At 36.3% G+C, this 13,433-nt stretch overlaps 1 protein-coding gene across 5 annotated transcripts in view; it reads left to right on the forward strand.

Annotated features, from left to right (window-relative positions):
* Positions 1–13,433, forward strand: part of VPS8 (VPS8 subunit of CORVET complex) — a 282,062-nt gene that overhangs the window by 155,490 nt on the left and 113,139 nt on the right. For all 5 annotated transcript variants that reach the window (XM_024768391.1, XM_024768418.1, XM_024768398.1 and 2 more), the window contains 2 exons: positions 2,333–2,379; positions 12,549–12,696. In XM_024768391.1, the coding sequence (XP_024624159.1) occupies positions 2,333–2,379; positions 12,549–12,696 (195 nt within the window). The remainder of the gene's footprint in view (positions 1–2,332; positions 2,380–12,548; positions 12,697–13,433) is intronic.

A 13,433-nucleotide genomic window follows, 5' to 3' on the forward strand; every position in this document is an offset into this window, starting at 1 on the left:
AAAGATGTGAAAAAGAAATTTGTATTTATTTACAGGTATAACAATTCATACATTGATAATGAAAAAGCAAATGTTTGCTCTATGGTAGTCTAGTGTAATTGATATGATTGCTTCACAGTAGCCTAACGTATACACCAATGAGTGAATTGTTATAAAATTTTTATAGCATACAGTATTACAGTCATATTCATGATACAGTATTGGAAACATTGTTACTTTTTAAAAAAAACACATGTGATGGTGGGTTGACATGCAGTTTCTCCAATTACTACAGAGGGGGAGAGAGAGAGGCATATTTTACATTTATTATCACTCATGCCTATGTAAGGATAGATTAGTATCTACGTATATTTTATGCATTCATGACATACCTAACTTTTTCTTAATTTTTTCACTATTGCTGGGCTATGTGGTTAGCCTGCAGGTTTTTTCAAATTGTTGCAAATCTTCCAAATTTTTTCCAATATATTAATTGAAAAAAATTCACGTGTAAGTCAGCCCACTCAGCTCAAATCTGTACTCTTCAAGGGTCAACTGTAAATGTATCCCTGTGCTCAAGAAGACAGATAAGCCAAAAGATAATTATAGAATAGTTTGACTTGAATGATGATAGAGGACTGCCCAGGATCCTGAGGAAGTACATGGAGGGTTATCCAGTCCATTCTAGTGAGGGGGGTACATTTCTGCTAAAACTACTCTCAACCCACAGAGCATCTCCGTCTTTTAAAAGTCAGCAATTTTGATGAATCTTCTTGTCTATAGTGATGTTATTGTCATTTAAAATATAAGATTATCGGACTTCCCTGGTGGTCCAGTGGTTAAGACTTCTTGCTCCCAACGCAGGGGGCCCAGGTTCAATCCCTGGTCAGAGAACTAGATCCCGCATGCCGCAACTAAGAGCCCTCTTGCTGCAACTAAAGATTCCGCATGTGACGATGAAGATCTTGCATGCTACAACTAAGACCTGGCACAGCCAAATAAATAAATAAATATTAAAAAACAAAACAAAACTAGATCTACATTTTTTTAAAAAAATGTAAGATTATCCATTGCAGGATTTTCTTTTTCCTACAGGCTTTAAAATATTTAGAGGTAGAGAGGCTAGGTAAATGAATATAATGTCATTCATTAGACAAATATATAAAAGCTGAAATAATTTACACACAAAAAAAAGGTGGCTCTTGACCATGGACTATTTGTGGAGTCTTACACATTCCTTTTAAAGAAATGAAATATTTTTTTTATTGCAGAGCTTTATTGATTGTATAAGAATCCCACACAAATTTTATAAATTACCTTCACTTTTGATGGCAAGAAATATGCCTCCGACCAGTTATTTTCAGAATTCTTGAAATGAAAAATAAGCCAGAATATTAAGGTATAACCAGAGGAAAGCCATGTAAAATAAAACAAAGTGATAGGCCAGGAAAAAGATAGAAAATCAAAGACTGATAAATATATTTAAAATGTTAAATTCTAAATGACATTAATCCTTTTTGGTTTTGAGATCCCCTGCTTTTTATAGGTGAAGTAGAGTGTGTCAAAAAATAAAGAAAAAAGGAAAACTATAATAATTTTTGCTTAGCTTTCTTAAGAACTTAGAAACATTATTAATATTCATATAGTATTCTAAGATTTATCTCACTTAATTCTCACCTCTGTCCTGTGCAGGAGGAAGAGAAGATATTGGTGTTCTCTTTTTCACATAAGTAAAACAAATGGCTTACGAGAGTCAGTGACTTACACAAAGTCACATAGCTAAAAAGTGGAAGAAACAGAAGCCAGACGTTTTGCATATTAGTTGCTAACCTGTTTGCCATCTCTTCTGTAGTTGATTATATTGAGGAGTTAATGAGCTTTTTTGGTACTGGTTGTTGTTTGGGCCTCAGCCTCCCACCCCACCTAGATTAACTGTCTCAGAGTTGGCTGTTGTCACAAGGAGGACCAGGTGAGGCAGTGTGTACCCGTCATTGTAGCCAGAGCAGTTCAGAGCACCTGCCATTCCAAGGGTCTTCATGCTGGTAACTGTTAAGGGATTTGTCTCAATAGAGGGCCTTTTTTTTTTCTTTTGGCAGGGGTGGGGTACCAATAACCAAGGTGTTTGAATTTCTTCTACTCTCAAAATTGAGTATGTGACAATGATTAGAATTACTGAGAGAAAATGACCTCCAAATGATTCTTTAGAATTCCTTAGATCTGTACAGAGGGCATAATGGAAGTAGTCATATGCGTGTGTGCTTTTTAAAGGGATATTCTAGAGTTATTTACCATGGCATAGTTTGAAGAATTCGTTTTAATATTTAATTGTATTTTTTATTGTTTTTCTCTTCAGAACCAGGTTTTGCTTTTCAAATTTTTGAGGAGTCTTCTTGACCCAAGGTATGTTAATAAAATTTAGTTTTTCATAATACATAGATGAGAAATCAAAGGAAATAAATTGAGTTGAAGAAACTGGCTCATGATATCCAAATAGTATAGTCAGCTCTTGATTTTTAATATTAGCAGGAGTAATAGTTACAGAGATTATTCTAAATACATGATTGGAAAATTGATTACATCTTGAAGGAATACTTTTGTTTCCATTTGAACATGAGCATACATGATGAGTTGTTATCAATGTAAAGAAAATAATGAAGGTGTGCCATGAAGACATGTTTCAGGAAGAATTTGATGACCATCTAGCTTCCGCTGTCTCTCGTAGCATCACTCCTTCTGATTCCTTTTTCCATGCTGTAGATTGATATCTTTACTTTTCAAAGTAAACACCTAGTTCCTAGCCCACCTCTAAATGTATTACCTTTTATTTTATTTTTATTATTATTATTTTTTTTTTGCGGTACGCGGGCCTCTCACTGTTGTGGCCTCTCCCGTTGCGGAGCACAGGCTCTGGACGCGCAGGCTCAGTGACCATGGCTCACGGGCCCAGCCGCTCCACGGCATGTGGGATCTTCCCGGACCGGGGCATGAACCCGTGTCCCCTGCATCAGCAGGTGAACTCTCAACCACTGCACCACCAGGGAAGCCCTGTATTACCTTTTAAACTTTCATTTGAATTGTTTAGTTTTAAATAACTTTCCTGGAGGTGTGAGAAGGAAAGTTTAAATGTTTTTTTAAGTGCTCCTGTAGTACTCATCAAATAAAAACTGACCCAAGGAGATGATGAAATTAGTAATGGATTTGTTAGCAAAGTATCTCCATATGTGAGATCTTAACGTCTTCCTGTGACAACGTGGAGTACACTGGGAGCTGAGTGTAGTATTTAACATCCTCTAAGACAGTCACTCTTAACCAGAATTGTGTGTCAGAATAACCTAAGAAATTTTAAAAAATATAGTTGCCTGGCCCCAACCCCACAGAATCATTGTGATATACTTCTAGAGTTAAGCATCACTGGCCTAAATGTAATATTCCAGGGTGACATAGCTTTCACATCACACATACAAATTTTTAAGTTGCATTAAAATGTACACTAGCCATTGGAAATGGTAATATACTTACTTTAGAGATAATATAAAAATAGAAAGTTTTGGTTATTCTAGTATTCTGTGCTATTTTTAAATACCAAAATACCAGGAGTTTCGTGGATTGTAATAATTTTTTGAAATTTCAGTCATTTAAACCTTAAGCAGGCTATGGTTCATTTAAATTTAGTCATACAGGTGTGCATATGCAGATGTTGAGAAGAGCAGTCTGACTACATACCCTCCTGAACTTCAGTTCAATACCTTTTCAAAGTATCTGTGCTTTAATTCCCTGTTCTCAGAAATTACTGAAGCTAGACATCTATTTTTATTTTTATGAATCATTTGTACTTCCCTCAGATCCAGTTTGGGTCCTAGTCTACCCCTAGAATTAACTAGGAGATACCTTAGAATTAGGGTTAGGGGTAAGAGGGAAGGAAGAGAGCTGGGAGAAGGATGGGGGAGCTGGGGGTGGAGCTGAGAGAAGGGGGAGGGGGCCGAGGAGGACTGAGCTAGATGGAAGAGGAAGGAGGGCCCAGCCCTTTCTCTGGAGCCCCTGTACCTTTTTTCCCATAGCAAAATTCCTTCTGTTCCTCTTTTGCTTCCTCCAGTGTCAGATCCATTCTCTTAGGACCTGACTCCTCTTCCCCTAGGATAATTTATTTTAACCAAGTCCTTGTTCTCCATCCATCCTACCTGGAGAGACTCAGGCTGGAAGGACAGAGAAGCTCATCTTTGAACTGAGCCTTTTCTCACATGTAACAAAGTACAGAAGACAATGGTGACCAAATCTTAATTTTTTTAATTAAGAAAAAGTATTAGGTAATATAAATATCAATATAGTCATTTGCTTTGATATTGAATTTAGTTAAACTTCACAGTAATAAAAATGGCAAATCACAAGAGTATCAGAGGTCTTCCATGGAAAGTCTTGCTCTGTTATTACCTATACCTAGATTGTAAATATGTTATAGGTAAGATCCTTTAGAAGTACTATGAAAGTTGTTTTGTTCACTAGCGAACCACGAATAATTTTACATTTACTCGCTGTATTTTATCTCCCTAAACTAACTCCAACCCAGGATAATTAACTCTAAGTTAACTTGTCACCCATTATTCCTTTCTGTCATATCAGTTCAGCTGCAAGGCCCTCTCTCACCTACTTCAGAGAGAAGCAGTGCACCCACAGTCCTGACTCTTCCCTCTCCCCCAAAAGCAATATGACCCGGAATGTCCTCACTCTTGACAACAGCTAAATGGCCAGCTCTGCTTGAGCCTAGAGAAATGAAGAGTTGACAGAGATTCTCCCCTTGACCAAACTTTAGTCAGGCTCCTCTGAGCCCTCTGCTCCACTAGGTCTGACCTTGGGCTTCCATCTCTGTTTTTGTAGAGTCTGTTTTTAGCAAGAATCCTGCTAAGTCAGTTTAGCTAGAATCCCCACCCTCAATATGTGATCAGCCTTGATATCTGTCCAAATTTCTCACACACACTTCCCCCCCACCCCAGGTAATATGTGATCATCCTGGCCTGCCTTCAGCAAGAATTCTGTTAGGTCAGTTTTTCAAAGAATTATCCTACCCTCCTAGTAATTCTCCATCCATTGACTGCCCCACTCCCACCCCATGGCTATAATCTCTACTTTTTCTTGTTGTATTGGAGTTGAGCCCAGTCTCTCTCATTTACTGCAATACCCCATTGTAGTGTTCCCTATCATGAGAGTCCGAATAAATTCTGCTTTACTGTTTTAACAAGCATCATGGATAATTTTTTCTTTAACAGAACCTTGAATTAACAAGACAGATAACTTTAGCTCCACCTTTAAAAAGAGCACTCTTTCAAATTGATCCACCATATCCAAGATGCCAAAAATCTAGTAGTGTTCTGCTTTGAGAGTCCCAGTCCAGTCCAGAATCCATCATATTGGATTGGCCAAAAAGTTTGTTCGGGTTTTTCCGTAAGATGTTATGGAAAAACCCTAATGAACTTTTTGGCCAACCCAATACTTTATCCTCTTATTTTATGTCTTATATAGGAGGCAGGCGTCCATTAAGATTATGCTGTAGATTTATTTTAAATTTGATGTTTGGCATTTCAATACAATCATTTTTATATAAACAGTATTTTAAATGATGGTGTCCCAGACTAACCCATAAAAGCCTGTTTGAAGCAATTATACCCCAATAAAGATGTTTAAAAAAAAAAAAAAAAAAGCCTGTTTGACCCACAATGTAAATAAATAATACCAGTGAGGGGAGGGGAAAATTTTTTTTTCTTCTACCCTTCTGTGTCCTAGACAGATTGAGAAGAGAAAAGCATACAAATTTATTGAGTGTTTTACGTGACCCGGGAGTCTTCACAAGGAAATGAAGACGCACTTAAACCTGAGCGTTTTGTAGTAGGTTTGATGAAGGGTAGAAAGTCATAGGCAAATGTGATGGGACTGAAGGTTATGAGCTAAGGATGATAAACTGGGGGAGACTTAGCAAGACGCGTTTGTTTGGATTCCTCTGAGTGTCCCTCCATTTTCAGAGATGAGGATGCTCCTCTCCTCCAGAAAGAGAGAGTACCTTTCATAAGATGGTCTTATGATCTGCTTCACAGGAGAAGGGGAAGGGCAGAGAGTCCTTCCTGCACCTGACATTTCTCAAATTCCTTGAGCTTAAAATATTCAATATGCCAACATACCATATTTTGGGGAAGCATGTCCTGAACCCCATCACTAATAATACATACATTGAATTCTGGATTGAGGGGGAGAGCAAGGTTAAGAAGGTTGAGTTCAGAGGAGGTAAGGAGGAGGTGCTTCTTGAGCCTGCCTTAGACAAAGTTTTGAATTATAGAAAGTTTGTCTTTGATGCCCTTTGAACTCTGCCTCCTTCCACTCTGTCCTCTTCTTTCAAGGGTTGCAGGGTGCACACACTTCTTTAAGCTCTACACTTTATAAGCACACTCGGATATATAGTATTGTGCCTAGGTAAATTTTTTAAATCTAGAATTACCTTCTTCTATGCCCCAATCAAAACAATCACAACTAATTGCTAATTGCTTGTCAATGTGACACTTTTACAGTGGGAGTGTACAATTAACATATGAATACAATGAAGTATACACAATGATGAAAAAACCCTTTTCCAATACCAGTTGACCTCAAGGGTAAGAAGAAAGCAGGTTGTGTGGACTAGATTACATTAAGTCTCTGAATGATTTCCCATCACACTTTAGCCTTTGTAAATGAGTATGCCTGTTAACTAATCTCAAGTAAAGGATTAGAGTCTTTCCAGGTACTGGGAAAACTGAAGTGGGAAACTAGGGGAGTATAGAGAAAGGTATTTAGGGACAAAAGAATATCAAGAATAGGTAGACTGGTACTGCCTAGCAGTTTTCCCTGGCAGACAACTTCAGACTGTTTTTGCCTTTGATTCTTCCCTTTCTGTTCTTCTTAAGCAATAGGATTTTTTTTTAACTTCCAGTTTTTTTCCTTTCATGAAGCTCCTTTAGCAGCATTCTAGAGAGTAGAGAAAATGAAAGCAAGTTATTTTGAGATGGTGACTGCTTATATATATGTGTCATAGCAGAAAATTGCTTTTTTTGCTCTTGCCCCAAAAACCTGAGTTAGTAGGATCCTCATTCCTGTGTGTGTGTGTGTGTGTGTGTGTGTGTGTGTGTGTGTATGTGTATAGTTTATGCACATTTGATTTAACATTTATATGTATTTATTGAGTTCTTTCTAAAGGAGTGACTTATTTTGTCAACAGCATGTTTTAGGGAACTAATAATCTAGTTGAATTCTCATGTGTATTTCTCTATTTTCTTTATCCAATTCCTTTAAGTTACCTTTGCTCTGTAAATAATGTCCTCTGTAGAATTAATTGACCTACAAAGATATTGGTGGCATTTGTATGTAGAAAGATTAGATAGTTTTGAAGGGAGGGAGGTTAATCCTCCAGAAACAAATTATTTGCCTGAATTGAGGCCAACAGCCCGGGAGAAAGGGTTTGCATCTTCTTCCAATTCTTTTCTTTGGGACAGCTGCTACATAAAGCCCTACCCCACACCTACTCCCTGTGTGCGTTCCTGCTGGCCAAGATTTCTCACAGGAGTTCTCCTGATATACTTACATCCAGATGCAGGTCCTTTGTGCAGTGGGGATGCTTGAAGGATAATACTAAAAGACACTGACGGTTTTTGTGGGGCTATGAGCTTCATAAGGAATAAAGAGAATGTGCAAGTGTATTTATAGTCACAATATTTTCCTCAGTTTTCTTGGTAATGTCCATTTAGCCTTTGTTAACAATGTCCTGGAGGCCTCTGAAATATATGGTATGATTTTCTTGTAGGAAAAAAACACATAAAATGTTGTACTGTATTTCTAAGTCTTTAATCAAAATAAAGTAAAAATTGAACATTGCTAAGGAAATGAGTATCTTTGCCAAGGAGCAAAACATAGATTATGGAAATGGTTATACATTGGATTTAAATTGAATCTGTCACTGTTTCTGTGGATAATTCTGAAGGGATATTTTAAGATATTGACACAGTGTTGAAATAGCATATTTCAAAGTTAAAAAAAATAGAACATTATATATATTCATGAACTTTGACATATAAAAATGCATTCCTACCTCAGTGAGTGCCTGTCTGCTTGGACAGGCTCATCACCAGATATCGTTATCTTTGTTAGTATTTTTGCCAGCAGCTCAAATTCAACCTTCTAAATCCTAACACATCATCATCTACTAATCTTCTTTTAGGTAAATGGATGGATGGATGGATGGATAGATAGTTTACATGCATTTATATCTTTATTCCTTAATTTAATAATTCTTTATAATGAGATTGCTATCTGCTAAGCAATGTGTGAGAGGTTGAAATGGTTCAAAATTATACTCACTTTTTTCAGTCTAAACCTGTTCCTCCTACTTTATTTTCTCTCTTAGCAAATGGCTGTATCCACCCATTTATTTTATTTAAAAATTTACTGAGTAACTACAGCATACTAAGCACTGTGACAGGCACGGGAGATAAAATGGTGAATAAGGTGGGACCCTGCCTTCAGAGGCAATTGCAGTGTAAGTGTCTTAAAATCCTTGGTGTGATGATGCATTTTTAACTTTCCTTTACCAACTCCGCTGCACCTTCTCAGCCACACGACACAGAACCAGTCAGTCATCAAAATGTACCTCTTGTATATCTCTTACATGTGAGTCCTTCTCTTGTCCACCCCCTCCACCCTGGTTCAGGCCCTCAGTATCTCTCTTCTGGTCTTTTTTGCTGGTCTCCTAACCAGCCTTCTTAATTCTTCTACTTCCATTTTCAAATAGGCAAATAATGATAGTGTTCCCTTTCCCCTTCTCAAAGTTCTCTTAGTTTCCATTATCCAAGGTAAAATCTGAACTCCTTATGGTGTAAAAGACCCTTCTTGATCTTATTCAGGCATATCAGTTCAGCTTAATTTTCTTCCGTCCTGCCATTTCTCTTTTCCCCTTTATTCCTCAGTAGTACTGAACTTTTTGTTCATGAGATACACTACACAGGGTTGTTCTGCCCACCCTTTGAATATGTGTTCCTCCCTTTTAGTCCACTTTGGTTTCTTTCTTTTCATAGTTTTATCTATATGTATTAAGAGCTCTAAGGTTGTACATGTGCTTTGATCCAGTGATTCCATTTTGGAAAATATATTTTAAGGAAATACCATAAGAAAAAGGTAGTTAATATTGAAATAACCATATTAACATTTATATAGTGAAAAAAACTTTAAAAAAGTAGATGGGGGAGATAGCTATATAAATGGTAAGGTATATGAACATAATTAAATACCAAATTGGCAAACATGGCAATGTGAATGTTTAAATAATGCTAAACTGGAAAAATACATAACATTAAATGGTATGCACACATACTGTTTGTGTGTATGATTGAATGATAATCAGATGATGTGGTTAGATGTAGGTATCTTAATGCTCACCATATTCTTTGCCCCCACTAGTTGCTTAGTTAATAATAGAAATTTAGATTGATACGTTAATAATAAAAATGAGAGCAATTGTTAGGAGTTTGGAATGGTCTGCTCTTTGCTTTTAGAATTTCTGAAACAATGAAAACTGGCATGTGAGTGCTACAAACTAAAGTTTCAAAAACTTTGCTTCATTGATATTTAAAGAAATCTTTCCAAATACCCATATTTTTTCTATTTACAATGAAAAGGACACATATTAAGGTACTTTGTGGCTTTTACAAAATCCTACCCTTTCTTCTGTTCTGTTTATACTATTTTTTATTCATCACCCTTGTTTTTTGTTTCTTTTTGTTTGTTTCCTAATATTTTTATGCCTCCTCTGACTTTAACTGAGTGTTTTGTATATGATTCCATTTTTTGTCTCTCTTAGTATATTAATTATACTTCTTTTAAAAAACTTTTTCTAGTGGTTGACTTTCCATTTTTCGATTAGGTCGTTTGTTCTTTTGTTGTTGAGTTGTATGAGCTGTTTGTATATTTTGGGAATTAAGCCCTTGTCAGTCCCATCCTTCACAAATATTTTCTCCCGTTCTGTGGGTTTTCTTTTCCTTTTGTTTATGGTTTCCTTTGCTATGCAAAAGCTTGTAAGTTTGATTAGGTCCCATTTGTTTATTTTTGCTTTTATTTCTATTGCCTTGGGAGACTGACCTAAGAAAACATTGGTACAATTTATGTCAGGGAATGTTTTGTCTATGATCTCTTCTAGGAGTTTTATGGTGTCTCGTCTTGTATTTAAGTCTTTAAGCTATTTCAAGCTTATTTTTGTGCGTGGCATGAGGGTATGTTTTGACTTCTTTGATTTACATGCAGCTGTTCAACTTTCCCAGCACCACTTGCTGAAGAGACTGTCTTTTTCACATTTTATTTTTTGGCCTCCTTTGTTGAACATTAATTGACCAGAGGTCAATTATAATTTCTGGGGGCCTCTATTCTGTTGCATTGATCTGTATGTCTGTTTTTGTGCCAATACCACACTGTTTTGATTACTGAAGCTTTGTAGTATTATCTGAAGTCTGGGAGGGTTATGCTTCCTCAGGATTGCCTTGGCAATTCTGAATCTTTTATGGTTCCATATAAATTTTAGATTTATTTGTTCTAGTTTTGTGAAAAATGTCATGGGTAATTTGATAGGGATCACATTAAATCTGTAGATTGCTTTGGGTAGTATTGCCATTTTAACAGTACTGATTCTTCCAATCCAAGAGCATGGAATATCTTTCCATTTCTTTGAATCATCTTTAATTTCCTTTATTAATGTTTTGTAGTTCTCAGCATGTAAGTCTTTCACCTCCTTGATGGGGTTTATTCCTGAATATTTTATTTATTTATGATGCAATTTTAAAAGGTATTAATTTTTACATTCCCTTTATGCTGTTCCATTGTTAGTGTAAACACATGCAACCGATTTCTGTATGTTAATCTTGTATCCTGCTACGTTGCTGAATTCATTTATCAGTTCTAGTAGTTGTTGTGTGGAGTCTTTAGGGTTTTCTATATATAGTAGAAGACTATGTCATCTGCATACAGTGACAGTTTTACCTCTTCCGTACCAATTTGAATACCTTTTATTTCTTTTTCTTGTGTGATTGCTGTGGCTAGGACTTCCAATACTATGTTGAAGAGAAGTGGTGAGAGTGGGCATCCTTGCTCCAGATTTTAATGGGAAGGCTTTCAGCTTTTCACTGCTGAATATTTTATTGGCTGTGGGTTTGTCATAAATAGCTTTTATTATGTTGAGATATGTTCCCTCTATACCCATTTCGTAAGGGTTTTTATCATGAATGGCTGTTGAATTTTGTCAAATGCTTTTTCTGTATCTGTTAAGATGATCATGTGGTTTTTGTTGATGTGGTGTATCACATTGATGATTTGCATGTGTTGAACCATCCTTGGAACCCTGGGATGAATCCAGCTTGGTCATGGTGTATGACCTTTTTATGTGTTGTTGGATTCAGTTTGCTAATGTTTGTTGAGTTTTTGCATCTATATTCACCAAAGATATTGGCCTTTAATTTTCTTTTTGGTAGTGTCTTTGTCTGGTTTTGGTATCAGGGTGATGGTGGCTTCATAGAATGTCTTTGGGAGTATTCCTTCCTCTTCAGTCTTTTGGAAGAGTTTGAGAATGATCAGTATATGTTCTTCTTTGTACATTTGGTAGAATTTCCCAGTGAAGCCATCTGGTCCTGGACTTTTGTTTGTAGGGAGTTTTTGTAGCAATTTTTTGTATGTTACTAATGCTGTTCCAGTTCTTTATATAAGGAGCTTTAGTTGAGAAATTCTGAAGAGAAGATAGGACTCCCAGAAGAAACTGACTTCTTTTGAAGGTAGAGAGAAAATGATTCTTATATCTCCAATGAACTGCAGTTGATTTTTCTAAATAGTTCCAGTAGTGTCCACCATGGTAAAACGAATCCTCCCACAGCTTTTGTGTAGGCGTTATGAATAGTGGGCTTTGTGAGTGGCTGACATACAAGGCAAATGAACCATAAATTTTGTATAACCTACTATTCATCCACTTTTGTTTTAACAACAACCAAATAATTAGCCCTTGCTACATGGAAGACACTGTTGTAGGCTTTAAGAATTCATTAGTGAGAAGGTACTGGTGCCTACCCTCACAGAATTTATAGTCTTTTAGAGAAGATAGATAATTGAAGAAGTAATTACAACATGATGTGATTGGTGCTATAAGGGAAGTTTAGTAGGGACAGTTGTTGAGACTAGCAGATGGCTTATTATGTATAGTTACTCATGGATCAAATTGTTTAAACTAAATTGAGTCATCTTTGTTTCTTTTAGAGCAACAGTACAACTTCAGGTATGATTTAGAGGAGCCTCCATTGAATATCATTTCCTTAATTATTCAATGTAAATTGAGAAATACTGTGATTTAGAATGTTTCTGATGTAGTGTATAATTCACCTTAATAACCTAAGTAACATTAAGACTTTTAATTCATGATTTTACTTGATCAAAAGGTAGTCTTGGTTTTAAGGTAACATACTTCTCACCTGTAGCTTTAATTATGGTATGATTAAATGATGCTACTGTCTTGCCTTTTCTGTTTTCAGGGAAGGTATTCATGTAAATCAAGAATTGCTGCAGATATCTCCTTGTATTACAGAGCAGTTCATTGAGCTGTTGTGTCAGTTCAGCCCAAACCAGGTTATAGAGACACTGCAAGTCCTTGAGTGCTACCGCCTAGAAGAAACTATTCAGGTAAGACCAGTAATGTAGAGAAGGCAAGAGTAAACTTTTCTTAATTGCTCACCATTTTACAGATGAGCACAGGGAGATTCATATATTAAATCAGTTAGCTAAGTTTATACCTAGTAAGTGCTAGCACCAGAGATGGAACCCAGATAGTTTGACTCCATCGTGCATGCTCTGCATTGCTGTGTTATTGCCTCTCTGTTTGTTTTAGTAGAGTCAGAAACAGCACATGTCCATCATTGTTGTTCATCAAGTTTCACAGGCATTCTAGCCAACAGGATAAACATAGAAAAAAGAATACAGTAAAAATATTAAGAGAGAAAAACTAAGCTCTTACTTGCAGGCACTGATGGTTAGATAGTCCTGTTGTGCCATGTGACTTAAAGTCTAGAAGGCAATTACACAGTCATTGCCTTGATTCTCTTTCCTTGTTTTCTCCTGTTTCCAAATTGAAATGAGTGTGTGTGTGTGTGTGTGTGTGTTTGTGTGTGTGTGTATGCACATATGTATACATACACACATATTCTAATCTACCATGAGGCTAGTATGTTCCCTGTTTAAAATTTGTTTTTAAGCTACCTTTATATTGTTGCTATCAATACTCATGAAACAGTAACCCGTATTTTCTGCATCCATGTCCTAAACTGCCCACACAATTAAAATTGTTTAAATGATAAAATATTTCAAAATACATAGAAATGTGCAAAATGGGTACATATATTCCCACCAACCCAACTTTATAG

This window comes from Neophocaena asiaeorientalis, unplaced genomic scaffold (genome assembly GCF_003031525.2).
Source record: "Neophocaena asiaeorientalis asiaeorientalis breed wild unplaced genomic scaffold, Neophocaena_asiaeorientalis_V1.1 scaffold225, whole genome shotgun sequence".
NCBI lineage: Eukaryota > Metazoa > Chordata > Mammalia > Artiodactyla > Phocoenidae > Neophocaena > Neophocaena asiaeorientalis.